The sequence below is a fragment of the Monodon monoceros genome, unplaced genomic scaffold (genome assembly GCF_005190385.1).
Source record: "Monodon monoceros isolate NGI ecotype Baffin Bay Population unplaced genomic scaffold, NGI_Narwhal_1 Super_Scaffold_7, whole genome shotgun sequence".
In the NCBI taxonomy this organism is placed as follows: domain Eukaryota; kingdom Metazoa; phylum Chordata; class Mammalia; order Artiodactyla; family Monodontidae; genus Monodon; species Monodon monoceros.
Window position 1 is genome coordinate 82,710,989 of NW_021703784.1, and position 24,672 is coordinate 82,735,660.

The window sequence follows — 24,672 nt, forward strand, 5'->3', positions numbered from 1 at the left end:
AGCTAAAACTGTAGGACTCTTAGAAGAAAATAGGGGAAAAAACTTCATGACATTGGATTTGGCAGTGATTTGTTGATATGACACCAAAAGCACAGGTAACAAAGGAAAAAATAAATAAGTTAGATGTCATCAAAATTAAGAACTTTTGTGGCTCAAAGGACATAATCAAAAGGCAACCCACAGAATGGGAGAAAATATTTGCCAATCATGTATCTATAGGGGGTTAATATCTAGAATATGTAAAGAACTCCTACAGCTCAGCAAGAAAAAAACCAAACAACCCAAGTAAGAAATGGGCAAAGGACTTGAATAGACATTTCTCCAAAGACGATATACAGGTAACCAATAAGCACGTGAAATGATGCTCGACATGACTAATCATTAGGGAAATGCAAATAAAAACCACGAAATACCACTCACACCTATTGAGGATGGCTATTATATAAAAAAATAGAGAATAATAAGCATTGGTAAGGAGAAATTGGGACTCTTGTGCACTGCTGGTGGACGTGTCAAATGGTACAGCTGCTGTGGAAAACAGTATGGCATTCCCTCAAAAAACATAGAATTACCATATGGTCCAACAATTCAATTTCTGGGTATATACCCAATAGAATTTAAACCAGGGACTTGAACAGATATTGGAACACCGGTGTTCATAGCAGCATTATTCACAACAACCAAAAGGTGGAAGCAACCTAAGTGTCCATCCATGGGTGAATGGATAAGTCAATGTGGTATATACATGTGATGGAATATTATTCATCCTTAAAAAGGAGGGAAATTCTGGCACAGGCTACAACATGAATGTACCTTGAGGACATCATGCTAAGTGAAAGAAGCCAGTCACAAAAGGACAACTACTGTATGATTCCACTTATAAAAAGTATTTAGTTTTGTCAAATTAATAGAGAGAGAAAATAGAATGGTGGTTTCTAGGAGCTAGGAAGAGGAAGAAATGGGGCGTTATTTAGTAGGTACAGAGTTTCAGTTTGGGGTGATGAAAAAGTTTTGGAGATGGATGGTGGTGATAGTTGCACAATAATGCGAATGTACTTAATGCCACTGAACTGTACACCTTAAATGGTTAAAATGTAATGTGTATTTTACCACAAAAAAGTATGAAACTAATATAATGTTGTATGTCAATGATGTCTCCTCAATTAAAAAAATTCTCATCTGAAAAAATGTATAACTTACCTGGTCGAGTGTAGTAGGTACAGAGATACCATACTGCAAGCTCTTTGGGAGCCAGTGAGATTTAGTTTTGTTGAAAAGCAAAAAAATAGAGTGTTCGGAATAGAGATAAAGGTTGCAAAGTTATTTTAGTTACTATTTTTTTAGGTGACAGTGCAGTGAGGTCTTTTGAATTATTCAGAAAGAAGTGCCTTTTTTCTTGGTACCTTGGGAGAGGCATGAATATCTGTGGCTAAACCACATTCCAGAAATACTGTTGGAAAGGAAGTAATAGTTGACCAGAAAAGTTGACTCTGTATATCGTTAATCATGGGACTCTAGCTACTGTGTTAGAGAATTTAAAAGGAACTTCCACTTATGGGAACAAGTTCGAAATAACATGAAGAAGCTATTCTTGACGGTCTTCTTCAAAGTAAGGTTTAAAAGGAACGTTGCAGAGATATTTATGTCTGAGCACACAAAGGTCTGGGACAGACTGGGTATCAGTTTCCAGCAGAAAGAGAGGACACATTCAAATGAAGATAATTTGAGGAAAGTCCAATGAAAAGGACTTTGTAGAAGTGTGGGCGGGCTCTAGGGAAACCACAGGGACAGTGCAGCTGCCAAGGCTGTGACAGTTGGGGCTGATGCGGTGAGAGGAGCCAGCAGTTGTGGGAAGCCTGAGGCCAGAGCTGCCCAGCGTGAGCTGTGACCCCACGGGAGGGAGTCCCTGACACCAACTCTGACCTCACTCTCCTCCTTCTCTCCCACATCCTCCTGAGCTCCCTGCAGCTGAAGCCAGGGGGCCAAGGAGCCCATTGACGTGGTCCACAGGGGTCTGCCTCTGGGGGCGCTGAGCAGAATGAGGGCAGGGTGGCAAATGGATCTGGAGGGGGAAGGGGCAGACGCCAGCACAGAAGCCCATAAAGAGTGTCTCACCAGGCAGAATGCCTTCCTACCGCATCTGTTTTTCAAAGCTCATCTGTGGGATATTTTTATGTATACATTGACCTATAAAAGTCTCATTTCCTCATAACTAAAAAACTGACTTAGACAAGATTCGAGAAGAAAACCACACCATCTCATAGTAATATTAACATGTTTTACATTGAATTAATAGACCACAAGGAAATGGAATCTCTCTCTAAAGAAGCTGTTTTCTGTTTCTGAATTCTTTTTGTCATCAGGTTCGGTCACGCTGTCCATGACTAGGTTGATGATGGACGGTGTGCATTCCCTGTCCTTTCAACTTTAAAACCCCCATAAGTTTGACTCAGGCTTTCTCTGTCTGAGCAGTTGAGTCCTTCTTAAATTTACCATTCCTATGCTCTGTTGTGTATTTTCAGAACCATAAAAGTAGCCTGAGACCATTTAGCCCCTGGAAAAGATACACACACCAGTGGTTAAAACCCGAAGTCAGGCTGCCTGGGTTGGAATCCTGTCTCCGTCACCTTGGGCAGGTCCCTTGATCATTCTGGGCTTCAGTTTCCTCCTCTGTAAAAGGGAGTCATAACAGGATACACCTCCTAGGGTTGCGGTGAGGATTAAATGAGATCATGTGCCCTTAGCACGATGTCTGGCATGTAAGCAAGCAATCTGTAAGTGACAACTACTGTTATTCTTATCTCTTCCTTGCTCTCTTCCCACCTCCCTTTCATTCCTAACCTCAACTTCTCCTTAAACTTCTCCTCCCATGGCCTCCATGAAACAGACCCTCATCTTATTTGGCATGTCTCCCTCCCCTTTCCTCCTGTGTCGATTCAGATGGTGAGCACGTCCAACGCCTCCCAGACAGTCACCTTGGTGTACGTGGTGGGCAATCGAAGCTCCTTCCTCAACGGCACCGTGGCCAGCAGCCTCCTCCGCCAGCTCTCCGCTGAGCTGGTGGGGTTCTACCTCACCTACCCGCCGCTCACCATCGCCGAACGTGAGTATGTCCACGTCCTACAGGGACTCTGCCATCTTCTCCGGGGCCTTGTCTGTTTAGCAAACCTCCATGGTGCCAGGCCACATGCTACCTCTTTTGTCATTATATCACAACTGAAATATGTGGTCAATGGGGATTGAATTGATGAAAACTTTATTACACGTTGAAAAAAGCACTAGGTGCTTTTACCCTTCACTTATCTCATATCTCATTTAATCCTCACAACTACCCTATAAGGTAGGTGCAAAATTAACCCCATTTTGCAGATGGGAAAACTGAAACTCCAAGAGTTTCAACAAGATGCCTACTCTGACATAGCTAGCGAGACATGGAACCTGGGGTTTGAACCCAAGCAGTCTGCCTTCTGAGCTTATAACACTGCCTGGTATAGCATCTGTCCTTGTGGCAATCTGGGTTGCTATGGTTTCCTCCACTTCTGCCATCAGCAGATGTTCCTGGGCCTACAGCCCTTGCCCGGGCTATAGATATTATGATGCAACTCATGTGCAGTCAGCATCGTGACTTCACTTAATGAAGTCTCCGTAGGCTTGTGGCCTCATCTTCCTCTAATGCTTCAGTTACATAATCCTCATTACCATTCAGCAGTCATAGACTTTGAAGACGATGCAGCCTACATTTTGTACCCAAACATTTACTTGGTAGCCAAAGGAAGTAAAGATCTATGCTCTTAAATTTAATCATTGGTACATTTCTAAAGGTCACTGGGCAAGTTATTTTTTTAAACATGTATTAGCAAAATTGTTTCTATTTCCTTCTTTTATATATGGTAGATAAGTGAGATAATGTGTGTGAATGTACTTATTAGCACATAGTAGACACTCAGAGTTTTTTTTAATGTTTGTTTAATGGCAAGCTTTTGTGACTTTCCATATACTAGGGAAAGATGCTTCTGGATTTTATGGAAAAGATGATGTCATTAAAGATGGCATTACGTCACCTGGCAGCACATGAAGAATTTCTTTTTTCATCATCTTGATATTCTGAGAATAATAACAATAACACAACTATGATTTATTGAGTACTTACTATGTGCCAGGTACTATGCTAAGCCTTTTACATGTATTAACTCTGATGGTCACCACACCTGTAAAGAAATGGTACCGTTACATTTGGCTATAAAACTTAGTCCTTGACACTGGAAAAATCCATTCAAGAAATAATTATTCCTAAAAGTGTTGTGATGGTTGGATAATTTTTAAAGAGAAAGCTATTGTTAAGATAGGTTCTACCTGTAGGTCTTGACAATGGAAGTGTTTCACTTAAGAAGGTTTTGATGGAGAAACCAAAAGCAGACACCCAAAAGCCCTTTACTGAGTATTTTAGTTTTCTGAATAGCAAGTTTCAGTCTGTATGTCCTAGAATTCCCAAGAATGATAAAGCAGGATTTAGCTGCTTGGTATTTTGTCAGCTATGTCTATTTCTCTGAACAATATTTACATATAAAACCTGTGAAAGTAATTTGGTGTGTTGCTTGTTTGTTTTAGCGCTGGAATACCCCAACCTTGATATATCAGAAACAACCAGAGACTACTGGGTAATTACAGGTAATCTCTTCTTTCATTTCCCCTTTCACCCTATCAGGTTGGTTTATTTCTTTCTTTATTTCTTTCTTTCCTTTCTTTCTTTCTTTCTTTCTTTCTTTCTTTCTTTCTTTCTTTCTTTCTCTCTCTCTATTTCTTTCTTTATTATTTTTTTAACATCTTTATTGGAGTATAATTGCTTTACAATGTTGTGTTAGTTTCTGCTGTATAACAAAGTGAATCAGCTATAAATATACATATATGCCAATATCCCCTCCCTCTTGCATCTCCCTCCCACCCTCCCTATCCCACCCCTCTAGGTGGTCACAAAGCACCAAGCTGATCTCCCTGTGCTATGTGGCTGCTTCCCACTAGCTATCTGTTTTACATTTGGTAGTGTATATATGTCCATGCCGGTCTCTCGCTTCGTCCCAGCTTACCCTTCCCCCTCCCAGTGTCCTCAAGTCCATTCTCTACGTCTGTGTCTTTATTCCTGTCCTGCCCCTAGGTTCTTCAGAACCATTTTTTTTTTTAGATTCCATATATATGTATTAGCATACTGTACTTGTTTTTCTCTTTCTGACTCACTTCACTTTGTATGACAGACTCTAGGCCCATCCACCTCACTACAAATAACTCAATTTCGTTTCTTTTTATGGCTGAGTAATATTCCATTGTATATATGTGCCACATCTTCTTTATCCATTCACCTGTCAGTGGACACTTAGGTTGCTTCCATGTCCTGGCTATTGTAAATAGTGCTGCAGTGGACATTGTGGTACATGTCTCTATTTGAATTTTGGTTTTCTCAGGGTATATGCCCAGTAGTGGGATTGCTGGGTCGTATGGTAGTTCTATTTTTAGTTTTTTAAGGAACCTCCGTACTGTTCTCCATAGTGGCTGTATCTATTTACATTCCCACCAACAGTGCAAGAGGGTTCCCTTTTCTCCACACCCTCTCCAGCATTTATTGTTTGTAGATTTTTTGATGATGGCCATTCAGACTGGTGTGAGGTGATACCTCATTGTGGGTTTTTTTGGTTTTTTTTCGGTATGCGGGCCTCTCACTGTTGCGGCCTCTCCCGTTGCGGAGCACAGGCTCCCGCGACATGGGGGATCTTCCCAGACCGGGGCACGAACCCGTGTCCCCTGCATCGGCAGGCGGACTCTCAACCACTGCGCCACCAGGGAAGCCCCGCTTATTGTGGTTCTGATTTGCATTTCTCTAAAGATTAGTGATGTTGAGCATCCTTTCATGTGTCTGTTGGTAATCTGTACATCTTTTTTGGAGAAATGTCTGTTTAGGTCTTCTGCCCATTTTTAGATTGGGTTGTTTGTTTTTTTGATATTGAGCTGCATGAGCTGCTTGTAAATTTTGGAGATTAATCCTTTGTCAGTTGCTTCATTTGCAAATATTTTCTCCCATTCTGAGGGTTGTCTTTTTATCTTGTTTATGGTTTCCTTTGCTGTGCAAAAGCTTTGAAGTTTCAATAGGTCACATTTGTTTATTTTTGTTTTTATTTCCATTTCTCCAGGAGGTGGGTCAAAAAAGATCTTCCTGTGATTTATGTCAAAGAGTGTTCTGCCTATGTTTTCCTCTTAAGAGTTTGATAGTGTCTGGCCTTACATTTAGGTCTTTAATCCATTTTGAGTTTATTTTTGTGTATGGTGTTAGGGAGTGTTCTAATTTCAGTCTTTTACATGTAGCTGTCCAGTTTTCCCAGCACCATTTATTGAAGAGGGTGTCTTTTCTCCAGAGTATATTCTTGCCTCCTTTACCAAAAATAAGGTGACCATAGGTGTGTGGGTTTATCTCTGGGCTTTCTATCCTGTTCCATGGATCTATATTTCTGTTTTGGGGGCAGTACCATACTGTCCTGATTACTGTAGCTTTGTACTATAGTCTGAAGTCCAGGAGCCTGATTCCTCCAGCTCCGTTTCTGTTTCTCAAGATTGCTTTGGCTCTTTGGGGTCTTTTGTGTTTCCATACAAATTGTGAAAATTTTTGTTCTATTTCTGTGAAAAATGCCATTGATAGTTTGATAGGGATTGCACTGAATCTGTAGATTGCTTTGGGTAGTAGAGTCATTTTCACAATGTTGATTCTTCCAATCCAAGAACACAGTATATCTCTCCATCTGTTTGTATTCTCTTTAATTTATTTCATCAGTGTCTTATAGTTTTCTGTATACAGGTCTTTTGTCTCCTTAGGTAGGTTTATTCCTAGGTATTTTCTTCTTTTTGTTGCAATGGTAAATGGGAGTGTTTTCTTAATTTCTCTTTCAGATTTTTCATCATTAGTGTTTAGGAATGCAAGAGATTTCTGTGCATTAATTTTGTATCCTGCTACTTTACCAAATTCATTGATTAGCTTTAGTAGTTTTCTGGTAGCATCTTTAGGATTCTCTATGTATAGTATCATGTCATCTGCAAACAGTGACAGCTTTACTTCTTTTCTGATTTGGATTCCTTTTGTTGCTTTTTCTTCTCTGATTGCTGTGGATAAAACTTCCAAAACTATGTTGAACAGTAGTGGTGAGAGTGGGCACCCTTGTCTTATTCCTGATCTTAAAGAAATGGTTTCAGTTTTTCACCATTGAGAACGATGTTAGCTGTGGGTTTGTCATATATGGCCTTTATTATGTTGAGGTAAATTCTGTCTATGCCTACGTTCTGGAGAGTTTTTACCATAAATGGGTGTTGAATTTTGTCAAAAGCTTTTTCTGCATCTATTGAGATTATCATATGGTTTTTATCCTTCCATTTGTGAATATGGTTTATCACATTTAATTGATTTCCATATATTGAAGAATCCTTGAATTCCTGGGATAAACCCCACTTAATCATGGTGTATGATCCTTTTAATGTGCTGCTGGATTTTGTTTGCTAGTATTTTGTTGAGGTTTTTGCATCTATGTTCATCAGTGATATTGGCCTATAGTTTTCTTTCTTTGTGACATCTTTGTCTGGTTTTGGTATCAGGGTGATGGTGGCCTTGTAGAATGAGTTTGGGAGTGTTCCTCCCTCTGCTATATTTTGGAAAGTTTGGTTTATTTTTAAAAACTGCATGCCATTCAGTGATAGAATTGGCATCTTTTCTTGGGTCCTGTGTTATACACCAAGGAGTTACTTCCCTAGGACCGGAAGTGTGTGGAGTAAGCTGAGATAGGAAAAGACAGCACGCTGAAGATCAGGGTTAAATAACCAATACAAAACAGCTACGCTGAAAGTCCCACCCAGGAGCCTCCTCTTCGCAAAATGCGTGCCCATCAAAAGGTGCGGCATTAAGCTGTGGACATCTGGGGCATGTCCATGTGAATGGGTGTCTATTCGTTTAAAGATCATTTAAAGACCGTAGGACTTTCTGCACTGCTTTACAAAACCCAAATGAAAGTCAGAGGAATGCCAGGCATGCATTTTTCTCTCTCCCTGGTACCCCCCGCGCTGATCCTGGTGGAGCCCAGGCGTGTCCTGACAGTGAGGGTGGATGGAAGTAAAAGGGTGTTTGGGTGGCAGTTTCCTTTTTTCTTCCTTGACATTTCCCAGCTGAGATTTATGAAACAGCAAAAAATTTTTGCTTGTGTTTTTCAAAAGCCAGACAGTAGCTCTGAAAATTAGAGGAGCAAGGATTGGAAGCAGAGAGAGAGGACAGATGCTTGTAGGAGGGAAAGTGACCAGCCGGGCCATAAAGGGTGATGCCAAAAGCTCAGCTTCTCGGGCTTCCCAGGTGGCGCAGTGGTTGAGAGTCCGCCTGCCGATGCAGGGGACATGAGTTCGTGCCCCGGTCCGGGAGGATCCTGCATGCCTCGGAGCGGCTGGGCCCGTGAGCCATGGCCACTGAGCCTGCGCGTCCAGAGCCTGTGCTCTCCAACGGGAGAGGCCACAACAGTGAGAGGCCCGCATACTGCAAAAAAAAAAAAAAAAAAAAATGCTCAGCTTCTCTGTAACTGGTGACACACTGAATCTCAGAGATGGAGTTTTGGGTTAAGTAGAAAAGGATAGCTTCATTGCTTTGCCAGGTAAAGCAGAACACAGCAAGTTCCTGCCTTGAAAAACTATGTGTCCCAACCAGGGAGGATCTGATGAGGAGTTTTATAGCAATAGTTCAAGGGTGGGGTTGCTGATAAGATTAGGGTGTGTGCAGGGTCTGCATGCCTTTACTCTCATCTCAGGTGGTCGGTCTCCTAATCTTGATGAGCTTCTCTCGTCCCTTTAATCTCACCTCAGGTGGTCTCTTGGCTGCTTCTCCCTTGATTAGCAACTCTTGGAATCTGCCCTTTGGAACCCAGGGAGGGTCATGGAGGCTGGAGTCTTGCCTACAAGAAAGGGGGGACAGAAAGGCTTCCATGCCCAGGAGCCCCACAGGGTCCTCCTCAGTTTCAAGGGGAGGGACGGAAGGGTGTTAGTCTGCTAGAGCTGCCGTAACAAAGTACCCCAGGCTGGGGGAGCTTCAACAACAGGAATTTATTTTCTCATAACTCTAGAGGCTGGAAGTCTAAAATCAAGGTGTCAGCTGGGTTGTTTTCTTCTGAGGTCTCTCTCATTGGCTTGTAGATGGCCTTCTTCCCTCTGTGCATGTCTGTGTCTTAGTTTTCTCTTCTTATAAGGACACCAGTTGTATAGGATTAGGCCTCACCCTGATGAACTCATTTTATCTTAATTGCCTCTTTAAATGCCCTATCTCCAAATACAGTTGCATTCTGAGGTCCTGGGAGTTAAAACGTCAACATGTGAGTGGTGGGAGGACACAATTCAGCCCATTACAAGGAGGGAGGAAGGTTTTGCAAGTCCTGGAAGATGTGCCTGAACAAGCAGGCCCTCCCAAACCTCCTTCCTCCCTTGCCTGTCTCCTCCCTCCCTTGCTGTCCTAAACAAGCAGTGGATGGGCTGCTGCCTGGAATACTAACCAAGGAGCTTGGTGAAGCTCACTCAAGATCTCTCCTAAACTGCAGAAAATTGCATTTCTTTCTCCCCTGCAAAGCCGTGGATTTGTAGAGATTATTTTACCTGCTAAGAAGGCCAACTAAAGAAACGTTTAAAAAGGAAACAACAACAACCCATCAGAGTTTATGCTCAAGAGAGACAATGCAACACATTTTGGAAACCAGCAGGTTATGTAACATTTACAAAATCATGTTTCCTGCACAGGGAATGCTGTTTTTTTAACTTGTAGCCATTTCCTCCCTTCTCTTAACTTTTAAGATTTACATTCAATGGTAAAACATCCTGTCCTTGACAGACTCCTGTTTCATGCTTTCCTCATGTACCTGTGTCTTGCCCTGCCTCTGTTTTAGTGACATAACCTTAATAAAAAGCTCCATACGTGGTCTTGTTTTCGGGATTCTTCTGGGACTTGACCCCTGCCCACTCACCTACGTACCCAACTTTGTTATCGCTGTTGCTGCCTGTTGGTAGTCAGCATACACAGTGGCACCCATCGCTGTGTTTGGGGCTGATTGGATCAGTTGATTAGTGCTTGCGGGGGAAGAGGAGACAGGTCCAGGTCTCAGGATGACCCTCCTGCCTTCCCTTTCGCCCATAACCACTTTCTAGACCCATGGGCAGCCACCACCAACTTTAACCATCTTTTCCAGAAGGGGTAGGAGATTAGGAACTGAGAGATGAAGACAGCACTTGTTCAAACCCTCGAATAACCTGTCTGCCCAGATATTCATCCTGGGCATCCTGTCTTCTGCTCATTGCTAACAGCCAAGAGGATTTGAAGCAACTTTTCTTCCTGTAATTTGTATCGTAAAAGCCTAACATGTTTTCATCTGTTTTCCAACTAAACTTATATTAAATATGTTTTGGCACACTATCCACTTCTCCCCTCCCTGAGTGTGGGTCCCGCTGTGGTGGAAAATCACTGGCTTAGGGTGACTCCTGCAGCCCCTCTTTACAGAGTACCCAGGGGCTACCCTGCTCTCATGGATCCTGCAGTCAGGGGTGTATATATGAGGTGGGGTAGAAATGTACAGACTTAATGTTGCTGCCTGACAGAGGTGAGAGCCCCTCTTAGGTTTATTCATCTGTCTTTATTTCACCTACCAGAGTCAAAATATCCCAGACCCAGCAATTACAGGATTTCTTCTGGTCTCAGCTCTGCTACTGACTAACCTAGTGTGTCCTTGAGCAAGTCAACTTAGACCCACTAGGCAGCACATGCTCACCTTTAGAATCAGGAAAAGATGTGAACTGAGGATTGAGGTTCTTTTGGCTCTGAGTATGTGAGATTCAACCATGAATAAAACAACTTAACTTGAGTTCACTTGGCCTGATCGTTGGAATCTTAGAGCCCAGTGCAATTGTAAACAAAGAAGGAATGAGAGACCAGTGATGTTACAGCCACCAAATCCTCTGGACAAAGCTCCTAGGAACACAGCTGGGACTTGCCCGCCTCCTCTGAGCTGAATCAGTGGTGGGTAAGGGTGGGTGGCCAGGGCCCTGGCTGATGTACTGAGGGGCTGCGGTCTTCCTGGGCCCCCGTGCCAGGGTCCAACCCCCGCTACTGCTTCCGTGTCTCTGTGAGAGCTATGGGCACACACCTCTTTCTACTCCCTTCCGGGTGGGCAGAGAGGGCCAGGAGCCTGAGGTCCGCCGTGCTTCTCAGGGGAAAGGAAAGGAGCTACAGTCCTGCAACACAGCTCTATGTTTTCCAGGCAATTCCTTCCTCTGGTGAGGATGTGTCTAGTGAAGGAGGAGGCGCGTTTGAGCAACAACAGCTACTGTTTACGGGCACCCGCCTCTCAAGTGCTTTATGACACTATGCTGGAAGCATTTTTGTATAAAGTATACTGTTCTTTGCAATGATACAGTCAGGAGGAGCTTATGATAACCGTGTTTTCTGATGAGGAACTGGGGCCCAGAGAAACTAGGCAACTTGCTCAAGACACTCGGTAAGGGGGCATCAGGATTCAAACCCAGGCCCCTGGCTCCAACCCTCTGCTCTTCTCCAGCCACCTCGAGAAGGACACATCCTCTTTGCAAATAGAGCCACGAGGCATGAGGGAGCTGCCCAGTTGATTCCATGTAGCTCTGTGACTGGTTCCCACGGCCTCCTGTACTTCCCTGGAGGTATTTTTTCTCAATTTTTAAAACTGTGGTAAAATAAACATAAAGTGTGATTTACCGTTTTAACCTTTTTTAAAAAAAATATTTATTTGTTTATCTTTGGCTGCGTTGGGTCTTTGTCGCTCTGCCCGGGCTTTCTCTAGTTGGGATGAGCGGGGGCTGCTCTTCGTTGCGGTGCGCAGGCTTCTCCTTGCGGTGACTTCTCTCTTTTTTTAAAATATCTTAATTGGAGTATAATTGCTTTACAATGGTGTGTAAGTTTTTGCTTTATAACAAAGTGAATCAGCTATACGTATACATATATCCCCATATCTCCTCCCTCTTGCGTCTCCCTCCCACCCTCCCTATCCCACCCCTCTAGGTGGACACAAAGCACTGAGCTGATCTCCCTGTGCTATGCAGATAGCCAGTGATTTTCCCACTAGCTATCTGTTTTACATTTGGTAGTGTATATATGTGCATTGGCTTCTCTTGTTGTGGAGCATGGGCTCTAGGCGTGCAGGCTTCAGTAGTTGAAGAACGCGGACTCAGTAGTTGTGGCTCGCGGGCTCTAGAGCACAGGCTCAGCAGTTGTGGCGCATGGGCTTAGTTACTCCGCGGCATGTGTGATCTTCCCAGACCAGGGCTCGTACCCGCGTCCCCTGCACTGGCAGGAGGATTCTTAACCACTGCGCCACCAGGGAAGCCCTTAACCATTTTTAAAGTGTACAATTCAGGGCCATTAAGTACATTCACAGTGTTGTGCAACCATCACCACTATCTATTTCCAGAATGTTTTTGTCACCTGAAGGCTTCGACTGTTCTCTTCTTTGATGTCTGCCCTTGCATCATCTCTGGGATTCCTGTAAAGTAACCCATGATGACGTCCCTCGACCATCCTGTGTCCCCTCTCTTGCTCTTGTCCACCAGTTAGGAGAGACCAGTGTAGAAGTAATCCTTCAGCAGTTGGCGCTGTCCTTTTACGGGAGGGGTGTCTTTGAGCGCGCAAGAACACGGGCTCTCCTTCTGGGGTCAGGAGGCTGGTCAGCCCTTCCTCAGCCTGACAGCTGTGTCAGGAGGGCTCCAAGGGGCCACAGTGGGAAGTGCAGGAGTGTTTTATCTTTGTTTGCAGGAGTTCTGCTGAGCTGGGAGTCCCTCATGAGGGCCCTGGAAGGAAAGCTGCTTTATGCCCTCCGTGGGGATTATTTAGCATTTGTGGTTTCAAAGAAATGATTTCTAAGACTCAGCTGTGGGTTTTATTTTTCTCTTCATTGGTTTAAACATCGTTCTCTGTATCTCGTTGTCATCCGTTGCATGTTCTGGCCCTGTTAGAATGCCATCATAGCAACAATGCCGTCTTTATATCCAAGCTATTGCCAGATCCCAGTAGACAGGTGGTATTAATGGTCCTTGGCTGGACTGTAGTAGAACAAACTCTGCTAAATGAAAAACCTTGTATTACATTCCCAGCCCTTGTAAGTTTTGGTCTAAGAAGATGAGAATTGCTTTTAGCATTTTTGTTTTCAGGGATGACTGTGTTTGGAGGGAGTGTTTGTGTGTTTGGGAAGAAGTGTGCTTCTTCCCAAGGGTCTCGGAGGAAGGGCTGGCATTGGGGGTAGACAGCAAAAGGCAGTCGCCCCCATAGTAATTGACCACAGCAGTCCTTGGACGGCTCTGGTGTTCACTAAATTCTCTCCCGTGCACCAGCCATTGCCTGGAATTCCATCACCAACGCCTTAACCCATTGATTACAGACACCCTGGATGTGGGTGAAGCCCAGCAGTGAAGGAGGGATGGAAAGAGAGGGTTTCATTTGCCTTCCGCACACCAGGCTCTATGCTAAGCTGCTATATACATCTTATTTCATCTCAACCTTAAAGCCCGCTAGAAATATATTTGCTGTGATGTAGCCCTTCTTATTCCGTTTTACAGAAAAGGACTTGGACTCTGAGAGGGCCGGTGGTTTGCCCAAAGTCCCCCAACTGGCAAGGGCCAGCACTGAGAGAGCCCACTCTTTCTATCACACAATCCTTCTCTCAAGTGAGAGAGACCCCAGGGGCCCTGGGCAGCTTTAGGGGTGAGCCCTGAAAGGACCCCATTGAGGAGAGAGGGAAGAGGACACCGAACAGGGTGGTTTGCCCGTGTGAAAGGGGCTGAGTTGCAGGATGGAGCTTAGATTTCTCACCAGAGCTGTTGGGAAGGAAAAGTAAAATCAGGGTAGCGCTGAGCCAGGGCTTCTGAGTGGGAACCACCAAAAATCCAAGTAGTTGTACCCATTAGCGATGCTGTATTCCCATATGGACTCTGACAACACATACTATCTTAAATAAGGTTGGGACCTAATACAGCAGCGTTACACCTGTCACAGCTTGTGAAGGACAGAGTGCATGCTTTGGGGTTCCACAGGCTCGGGTTTGAGCCCTGGCTTTGCTGATTACTAGCTGTGTGACCTTCGACAAGTCACTTAACCTTTTCAGCATCTCGAACAGGTCAATAGCGATTCCTAACTCCTGGGGCTGATGTGAGGGTAAAGTGAGGGAAGGATGGCCAAACCCTAACGTGGGGTCGGGCCCATGGCCCTTAGTGGCTGGTGGGGGCCAGCGGTGGCGGCTGTGGTTCCGAGTCAGCAGGCAGCCTCTCCTCTGACAGCCCCTCTGTGTCCTGTGTCCACAGTGCTGCAGGGCGTGGACAGTTCCCTGGTGGGCCTGCACAACCAAAGCTTCGCCCGGGTCATGGAGCAGCGCCTGGCCCAGCTGTTCATGATGTCCCAGCAACAAGGCCGGCGGTTTAAACGGGCCACCACCCTGGGAAGCTACACCGTGCAGGTGGGTGTGCGCAAAGTCACGGGGGTCTTATAAGAAGGGTGTGGAAATGTGCTTCCTGAGCCTAAAGAAAACCATGCTGCGTGCCGAGGAGCGCTCACATTGCAAGCTGATGAGGTCCGTTAATCCACACTGCTCTTAGGTTTTGAGGGGGGGCGGGTGACAGTCATAATCATCGAAATCATGAAGGAGGGTGAGAGCTGCTCTCCCGACTACTAGACTGTAGGGAAAGGAGGTCTCGGAAGAAATGCTGCCCACATGCACATATTTATTAAACAGAAGGCTATTAGTAAGCAAGAGCAACTCCTCTGCATCCTGTTCTGGAGGCTGGATGACGTCCCAGCTTTCAGGCCTCTCAGCGCCATGACTGTGATCAGCAGAGACACCGATCAGCCTTACAGGTGTGGGATTCTGTTAGCCTTGTCGAATCCGTTTCAACAAATAGAGCCCTCTACGTTTATAATGGACACGTGACCACGCAGGGATTCAGGGTAGGGAGCTGTAGGAGACACCACTGGTGTCCTGCCCAAACCCCCTTCTAGCTTCTATGATGAATGCTGATGAACTCCCAGCATCTCTTTATTGATGGGCCGCTCTTGAGATGCCAGAACGTCCTTTGCCCAGCCACGGCTGGCCGGAAGCGCCTGGGAATTCACCAGTGGTGGAGGTATAAATGCCACAGCTCTCTTGCTTCTTGGCTGGGAGGATTCTGAAATGTATGCTTTAGGATCATTGCCAGAGCTTTCCCACAGAGAATTACACTTTAGTTTCCCGCTGCGGTGACTGGCTTCATAATGCATCCCTTGTTAGCTCCCTTCCACCCCCTGTCAGTTCCCTGCATCTCTCCAATAAATTACAAGCATTCAACTCATCTCAGAGTCTGCTTCAGAGGGAACCCAACAGAGACAGTAGCCATCCTGAGGGCAGAGGCTCTCTAGATTGTTTATCCAGTTCAAACAAGAGTGGGAGTGTCTATAGCATATTCTGGCCAATCCACGTATCTTGAGTACCACTAATTTCACCAAAAGAGAACCCATTTCTAACATTTGTTATGCTAATTAACAAGCTCTCTTGAGCAAGGTATCAAATTACAGAAGTGCTTCTGGTAGTTGCCTCTAGGAAGTGGGCTTCTTATTTTCTGGGATCTAGTTGACTGACCCTGGATTGGTAATTGACCACATCTAGTGTGTAACTTAACCCAAACACACATGCATGGTGTCTAACTAAGAGGAAGCTTTAAAGGAAATTGCAGACATTACCACCGTGTCTGCAGATCATGTCCCCAGGCAATCTTGGAAGTACAAACGACCCATCTTCTGGAACACACTTCCCTATGTTAGTCAACATCACGCCCCTGAGGGAGACTCCAGGTCCCCCGTTCGCAGTTGGTGAATTTGGCCTCTTGTCCTATTGGATGTTGCTTTGGTTCTAAAAATCTTTGTGGTCTGAGACAGCCTTGTCATGAGGTAAAGCGATAGTTAATTTCATGTGCCAGGTTTGTGATTTCCCTTCTGTGGGTCCACGTGAGCCCTACAATTCACACTTTTCCAAATGACAGAAGGGAAGTTGCTGGGCTTCAGACAGTTGAAATGGGATTTGCCTCAGCTGAAGGGGAGGAAAGAATTACCCTACATTGCTGGTGTTATTTGTAAACCTAAGAAACCCAGAACATTCTAAGTGTCTAAAAGAGCCCAGTGAGATGCTGTTTCCTCTTTTTTTCTGAGTACCCAGTGTGCTTGGTCCCTTTCGTTGCCTGGAAAGCCTGAGTGAAGTAAGTAGTGGTTTATTTCTGCAAATCCCCAATTTACCAAGGCTGTAGACCACCTAACAACGTCATCCTTGGAGAAATTTGGTAAGAAGAATTTGCTATTAAGTTGAAATTGAGCAAAGTTATTAGATACTTGAATGTTCATTCACCTTGTACCTGGTTATACTAACGCTCTCCCTACCTCCTCTCCCACTGGGGACAGAAATAACACCCCCAAGTTTCCCAAATAAAGTTCACTCTACACAGCTTACATCATCCTTCACCCAGAGAAGTCCTTCATCTTGGCTCAGATCATTTGTAAAGATGAGCCACCTTCATGAATATGGAGATTTTAATGTCTAGAATCTAAGGATATTTCTCTAGTGGATGTATTTGAGAAATTGAGTCCAAAGAAGATATACATATGACAAGTAAGCATTTTTAAACATTTAACTCTTGTCATCAAAGTAATGCAAGTTTTAATTACCACAAGATGCCATTTTCAAGATGAGTAAAATGGTACTATCCCGTGTTGATGAGGCTGCAGTGAAGTGGGCACCCTCAAACACAGTACATGGATATGACCTTGCTGGAGGGCAGGTGAGCAATTTAGACAAGAATCTTTTAGATGGTGACAACATTACTCCTATAAATTCATTTCGAGGAGATAGAGATGAACACAAAGATGAAAGGGTAAGAGCAGTGTTTCTCAGAGAGGGTCCAGAAAATGACTCTATAAGGTGCCCAGAGGCAAAGGGGCTTTCTGGCCAGGGCAGTTTGGGCAAGGCTGCATCCTGTAGAATGTTCTTGAAGATTCCAAAGGCATATTGGCATACCAAAGACTCTAAAAAAACCTGCAAGTAAAGAAATCTCCTTGACTTTCTTCAATATACTGGTTCTACATTTCAATGCCAATAAGACCCTTGTTTATAATAATATCTACATTTCCCCAACATTTTATTATAAGCATTTTCAAACTCACAGAAAAGTTGAAAAAATTATGACGTAAGCACCCATTTACTCACCGTCTAGGTTCTACAATTAACAGTGTATTATGTTACTGTTTTATATTTGATAACATATCATTTCCATACCGTAGATCAGTTTGGACTGTTCTAGAATCTCATATAAGTGGAATCCTACAGTATATTCTCTCTTGTATAAGGCTTTTTTGACTCTGTAGTGTTTTTGAGATTCATCCATGTTGTTCTTTTATTCAGTAGTTTATTCCTTTTTATTGTTGAATAATATTCCCTTGTATGAAATATACTACCGTTTGTTTATCCATGCTTCTGTTGATGGACACCTGCGCTTTTCCCAATTTTTAGCTATTATAAACAAAGCTTCTATGAACCTCTTCTGCAGGTCTTTCCATGGCCATGTGCTTTCATTTCTCTTGGGTATGTAGGAGTGGAATTCCTGGGTCATAGAGTTGGTCTATGTGAGTTCTAGGAGAGACTGCCAGACCTTTTCCCAAAGTGTACAGTTTGACGTTCCCACTCCCACCAACCAGATGTGGAGTTACCCCACCTCCTCATCAACACGGTGTTGTCAGCCCTTCTTATTTTAGCCACTCTGGTGGTTGATATTGATGACTTGTGTTCGTTTTTTTTTTTTTTTTGCGGTACACGGGCCTCTCGCTGTTGTGGCCTCTCCCGTCGCAGAGCACAGGCTCTGGACGCGCAGGCCCAGCGGCCATGGCTCACGGGCCCAGCCGCTCCGTGGCATGTGGGATCTTCCCGGACTGGGGCATGAACCCGCGCCCCCTGCATCGGCAGGCGGACTCTCAACCACTGCGCCACCAGGGAAGCCCGACTTGTGGTTTTAAATTGAATTTCCTCATTGAGCATTTAAAAAATATGCTTATTGGCCATTCAGATATCTTCCTTTGTGAAGTATCTGGTCAGACTTTTTTAAAACCCATTTTTTATTGGGTTGTAGTAATATTTATTTTAATTATTATTTATAGCATACATACATAGGAGCATAAAAATATGTAGAGTTTAAAGAGCACTAGTAAAAAAGAACCCACAACCCAAAGAGTAAGAACATTACTGTTACCTTATCCAAGAAGCCTTTTCTGTGTCTTTTCTGATTATACATACTCACTTCCTTCCCGTCAGAATTGACTGTGCTTCTGAATTTTGTATTAAATCACACCTGTGTTTTCTGTATAGATTTTACCATCCTCATGTGTATCCTTAAGTAGTACATCATTCGGTTTTGCATTTTGTATTCTGTAATTTGTTTCTTTTGCTCCATATCAGGCTTTTATATTCACCCATATTGATACAAAGAGCCATAGTTCATTTACATGACTCTATAATATTGCATTGTGTGACTGTACCATAACTCACATATCCATCCTACTGTTAGTGAATTCTGAATTTTCAGATTTTTTTGCTATGATATGAACAATGCTGCTATAAATATTTTTGTAACATCTTTTAATATCCTGTGAAACTCGTAATCTGTAATGTACACTTCGGAAAATACTATATTATGCCAATAATATTTGTCGATGGTTAATTACACTAGTAAAAATTTGAAAACAACCTAAATGTTTAAAAATGAAGGGTTAGTTAGGTTTAAGAGACATGCATACAGTAGAACATTATGTAGGTTTTAAATTTATGTTTTCTGTATTTCTAATGATTATCAATTGTTAGTTACAATGCTGAAAAATGAGTAACAATTTAAGTGTTCAACCATAAAGGACTGGCTAAGTTTATGAGGCATGCCTTGGAATGCCGTGTAGAAGTTAACATTTATGCTTTTGTTATATTTAAGCCCATTATGGATGCAAGTAAAACTGGCAATATATAATACTATATAGAGAGTATGATAAATAATTTTGTAAAATGATAAATAAAAGGCCTGTGTGGAAAAAACAAAGAATAGAAGCAAATACTCCAAAATTGTAATAGTAATTAACTTGTGGTGGAAGGATTCCAGATTGTTTTTATTTTATTTCATTTCTCGATGCTTTTTTGTATTTTCAGATTTTTCTGTAGTGACGATGTGTGACTTGTACAGTGAGAAAAAGCAACAAAGGGTATTTTAGAAAAAGAGCTTTGAGTCTCCAAGTACTGCTTTTGTCAGAGTTCTTCTGAATTGCAGACATATAAGTTCATTTTTTTTTCCTCTCTGGCAACTGCAGGAATTTGAAATTAGAAATCTTGTTTGAGAATAACCTAACATGCCCTGAATTAATGTGGAGGCCTACTTTCAAATGAGGCCAGAGTTCTCTGGAGGCTGGAAGACATCACCATTTCAACGTTTCCTTCTCCAGCCTGAAACTGTTCTTTCCAGATGTTTATATTTTCAAAACCCTTTTCTCCTCGCTGCCTCCCTCCTCCGGCCATAGCAGGGTTTCTTGAGACGTTGGTGATAGGGAGGTATGAGAAGGGTGATGTCTAAAATATACATCATGGGTCCACTTAGCCATGGAAGGCTTCGCAGTCGGGAGACAGCCTGCTGATTGCCCAGGTGATTGCAGAGTTGATGCAAGATGCCCTGTAAACATGGCCTGTCTTTTTCTGAAAGATGGTAAAGATGCAGCGGGTGCCAGGACCCAAGGACCCCGCGGAGCTGACTTACTACACCCTGTACAATGGGAAGCCTTTGCTGGGGACTGCAGCTGCCAAGATCCTGAGCACCATTGACTCCCAAAGGATGGCCTTGACCCTGCATCACGTTGTCCTTCTGCAAGCTGACCGTAAGGGGATAACCTTTCCATTCATTCATTTTTAAATTTTTAATAAATTTATTTATTTATTTTTGGCTGTGTTGGGTCTTCGTTGCTGCGTGCGGGCTTTCTCTAATTGTGGCGTGTGGGGGCTACTCTTTGTTGCGGTGCGCGGGCTTCTCATGGTGGTGGCTTCTCTTGTTGTGGAGCACGGGCTGTAGGCGCGCGGGCTTCAGTGGTTGTGGCACATGGGCTCAGTAGTTGTGGCTCGCAGGCTCTAGAGTTCAGGCTGTGTTGTGGCACGTGGGCTTAGTTGCTCTGTGGCATGTAGGATCTTCCCGGACCAGGGCTTGAACCTGTGTCCCCTGCACTGGCAGGCAGATTCTTAACCACTGCGCCACCAGGGAAGTGCCATCATTCGTTATTTTTAATACCAGTAAATGTTTCCTGAATCACTTGGATGTTATTAGACCCAGAGCTAAACATACTTCTGTTCTAGAAGGTTCTCAAATCAACCAGTTGTTTCCTGTGTTGTTTGAAGCAATAGGTTTTGGGTCAGGGATATGTTTTGGCTACTAGGATGATGATAATACTGCTTTTCCCCAGGTCCTATCCTCTCTTCCTCCTCAGTATAATCTTGTGAACAGTTAGAAAAATCACCACAGCTGAGCTGGTATTTGTCTGCTGGGGAATTAAAGGTAATTTCATTCAATAAGCTTTGTAGAGTCCTGCATGAACTGTGTGTTCAGTGCTGGAGGACATATAGAAGTGGGCAAGTCCCAGTCACTGCCTTTAAGGAGCAGAGAAGGCGTTAATGCAGATATAAAGGCATAGAATGCAGGAATGCTTTGAGGAGACAATGTGATTGATACAGGGCTCAACCGAGGGACAGATTGCTCCAAAGGAGCATCCAGGAAGGATGAACAGAGAAAGGATATGAAACATAACAGCTGCCTCTTTGAGGACCCTCCCCTGGCAGCTACTATGCTTTTTGCTTTACATAGATTTTCTCAATTTCTCTGGGGCAACTTTATTCAGCTCCAAATTACAGATGAGGAAACCTAGGCTCAGAAAAGTTAACTAACTTGCACAACATCACAGAACTAGGACTTGAGCTGCCAAGATATGAATCTGGATCTGTTTGACTTCAAAAGTGTGTTCTTAACTGTATTGCATGCTACAGTTTCAGCAGAGGGAGAGGAGGATGTACTGTCCAGAAAGAGGGAGCAGCAGAAGCAATAGAAGGGAGGTGAAAAGTACCAAGGGTGCTTGAATAAAAGGAGTTCCAGTTGCCTGGAGTGCAGAAGCATGAGGAGGAGGTGATGGGATTAGAAACGAGCATTGCTTAGGAGACTCAGGCGTTGGATGGCAGGGGAAGGAGATTGTACATGATGTGATTGGCTGTGGGGAGCTGTTGGACATTTCTGAGCAGGGCAGTAGTATCACTGGAAGTACCCATTATCTAGGGAGGTTAATCTGTCGGCAGTGTCCAGGATGAGAGGGGGCAGGACTAATGAGGCTCTCTGGTGGCCCAGGCATTGGGGCCCCAGAAGAGGGCTGTGAAGACAGCAAGGGGAGAGGGGGTTGATGAAGATGAGAGATTGTGTGGTAGAAATATTAGATTCAACAGCACACTGAGCATACAGGGCCTGGAAGGTCATCTCCCGTTGATCTCCTAGTTGGTGTCCGTGTTCCTTAGGAACCTGACGCCTGGCTCATGGTTTTCCTCTCCCCTCTCCTCCTCGTCTCCTGCCTTCGTCCGGGGTAGGTGTGGCTTCCACAGGGATGGTCCAGCCCACATGTGGTTACGGCCCTCACTTCTGCTCGGCCAGCACATCCTCACAGACACACCTTTGCCTGGAAATGATGGTCTCCCTCTACAATCTTGTCTTTGAAATGACTTTTTAACCAAGATGCTCTTCCTTTGCACCTCTCTCCTTCCCTCCCTGTGGGCTCTGTCCCATCTCTGGTCAGGTCAGCTACTAGCTTCATCAGTTTTACTGCATCTTCTTTAAGTGTGTTCCCCAGGGCTCCATTCTCAGCTCTTTCTCCGTCTCTCCAGGTAGAGAATGAATTGTAGAGGACTGGAGTGAAAACCATTGTAGGTGCCCAGGTGAGAGGGGAAGGTGTCCGAGGTGGAGACTCAGAGAAGTGGTTGGATTCGGGATATTTTTGGAGACAGAGCTGTTGGGGCAAGGTAATGGATTGTGTGTGTGGCAGGAGGAGGTGAGGGCTGGAGGACTCAAGGGTGATTCCCAGGTGTTTGCTTGAGCACTGGTTGTGGTGTCATTTGTTGAGATGCAGAGAGGAGAGGAGGAGGTTTAGTGGGGCTGCAGTGGCGGTGGGGGAGATGGAGTTGAAAGTTTGCTTTTGGACATGTGAGCTTACACATTCAGGGAGAGCTCAGGAGATAGGAACTCGGCAGTCATCCACACAGGTGACATTTAGAGCTAAGGGAGTAGGTTAGATTAACCAGATTTGCCTTGATTTAGAACTAAAGAGAAGAGGGTAAAAATCAGGCCCAGGGCATCCACATGAGGGAAGAACTGGAGCCAGCAAAGGACCCTGGGAAGGAGCATCTGGGGAAATGGAGGAGGTGGTGTCTAGAAATAAGTGAAGAAAGTGAATGTCCTGGGAGGGAGGGAGCTGCTGCGTCATCTTCTGTTCTGGAAGGATGGAGATGAAGTGAATTTGGTAAACTGAAGTTTGGTGGTGACCTTGGCAGGAGGGGTTTCCAGGAAGAGGTGGTGGAGACAGCTTGGCTGGAGTGGACCCAGGAGACGGTGGAGGTGGGGAAGCAGTGACAGCAAAGGGAGAAGATTAATGGGACAGTTGCTGGAGGGGCATATGGGAGATATTGGGGTACGTTTGAATATTATGGGTGACTAATAGCAAGGGAGAAATTGACGATGCAGAAGAGAGACGAACACTGCAGGGGTGAAGTCCATATGTGCTCAAGGGGGTGGCACAGGTGGAGGGTTCAGACTCAGCGAGGAGCAGGGACGGCTCAATCTTTTGCACCAGGAAGGAAGGCAGAGTACAGGGGTGTGGGTGTCGGTCAGGGGGTACATTTGGTAATGGAAGCCTGAGGATGTTTCTGTGGTTGTTTCTGCTCTCTTGGGGCATAATGAGGTTGGCAGCTGAGGTTGAGGTTGTGGGGGGGGCATTTGAGCAAGGGTGCGGTAGTACACACTGAGCATCAGGAAACTGATGAGAGAAAAACCGGAAGATTGGCAAGGCTCCCCTCCTCCTGGGTCCTCATTGCTATGTTCAGACCATTTCTTCTATTCTTTCAAAATTCTAGATGCTTTGAACTGCCCCTTCCTCACTGTAGCCACCTCTAGAACCCAAGCTGGCCCCCATCATCCTGGTTCATTGTCTCTTCCTCTGCATCGCTTCTCCTGTCCCAACCCATCCTCTACTTTGAGGTCAGTTCCTTGACCTCCTCACATCTACTCTAGGCCTTGTGGTACTTGGGAAGGGGCAGAAATGGGAGAGCTTGCCTTATTTAGAGCAAGAAGTGAATGGAGTGTCAGGGCGAGAGGTAAGGGGACTTTGCTGAAGGAGATGGATGGGAACAGTGTCTGAGATCATGGGCAGGAGAGAGCAATCACATCAAATTAGAAGGTGCATGGAGCCTTGTGGAAATGAGAGTCGAGAGGTCATCTAGGGGTGACCTTAGAGGTTTGACTCGGGCTCGGAGAGCCAGGATTCAAACTCTGTTCCGCCTGGCTCCGGAGCTGCTAACCCTCAACCTTACTTCTTTGTTTCCTTCAAATCCACCTGGCTCTCTCGGTTCCCTCCTAGAGTAACTCACAAACTGTTTCCTCTTCTCCATTTCATCATTATCTCCTCTTGGACTTTGCAGGTGCTTCCCAAATGACTCAGCCTCAGCCTCTTTGCCACTAATGTACCATCCACACTGTAATTAGAGTCATTATAATAAACACAGGTTCTGGTCTTACATCTACTCCATTTAAAAAATATTTGGTGGCTCTCTGCTGTTCATAGAATAAAATCCAATCTTCTTAAAGTGGGTCTTTGAAGCCTTTCACAACAGGTGCTCAGCAAATGTTCAGGGCCCTTGACAACCTGGTCTCCAGGCTTCTTTCCCAGCCGTACAGCTACTCTTCTCTCCTTCAGACCTAATGCTTCAGCCACATGGGAGGATTCATTCTTCACATTCCCTATGCCTCTGAAGCCTTCCCTGACCCCTGAAGCATGACCCCTCCCCGAAGTTTCCCTAGTTCCAGGGGCCTCCATTGCCCTTATCACACTGGGCAAATGAGTTGTTTTCTCGCTTTTCTCCCTCATGAGCTCTTTAAAAGCAGGTACCACATCTCATTCCTTTTTGAATATCCAGCCCCAGCTACTGCCTGGCTCGATCCTTGTGAAGGCAAAGAACCCACTTTTGCTAAATGCCTCTGCCAGGCCCTGAGTGAGGCACGTGGTTGGAAGACACCATAGCAGAGCAGTTGAGAGCAGAGCCTTTGTAATAAGACCGAAGGCAAATGAATGACCCTCTGACCTACATTTTCCTCATACGTAAAATGGTGATATCAAAAACACTGACCTGGTAGAGCTACTGGGGGGATTAAATAAGATAATTATTGCATGTAGAGGGTTTAGTACCATCTACTACGTGTCTATTAGGCACGTAGTAAATGGTAGCCGAGTGTCTCATTTATCCATAAGGTAGAAGGACTCGAGGAGAGGCAATG

The 24,672-nt window shown here is 44.6% G+C and overlaps 1 protein-coding gene across 1 annotated transcript in view; it reads left to right on the plus strand.

The window, feature by feature from the left end:
- Positions 1-24,672, plus strand: part of KIAA1549L (KIAA1549 like) — a 128,763-nt gene that overhangs the window by 11,953 nt on the left and 92,138 nt on the right. Inside the window, exons 6-9 of the mRNA XM_029209631.1 lie at positions 2,941-3,103; positions 4,609-4,668; positions 14,368-14,519; positions 19,810-19,981. Coding sequence (XP_029065464.1) covers positions 2,941-3,103; positions 4,609-4,668; positions 14,368-14,519; positions 19,810-19,981 — 547 coding nt within the window. The remainder of the gene's footprint in view (positions 1-2,940; positions 3,104-4,608; positions 4,669-14,367; positions 14,520-19,809; positions 19,982-24,672) is intronic.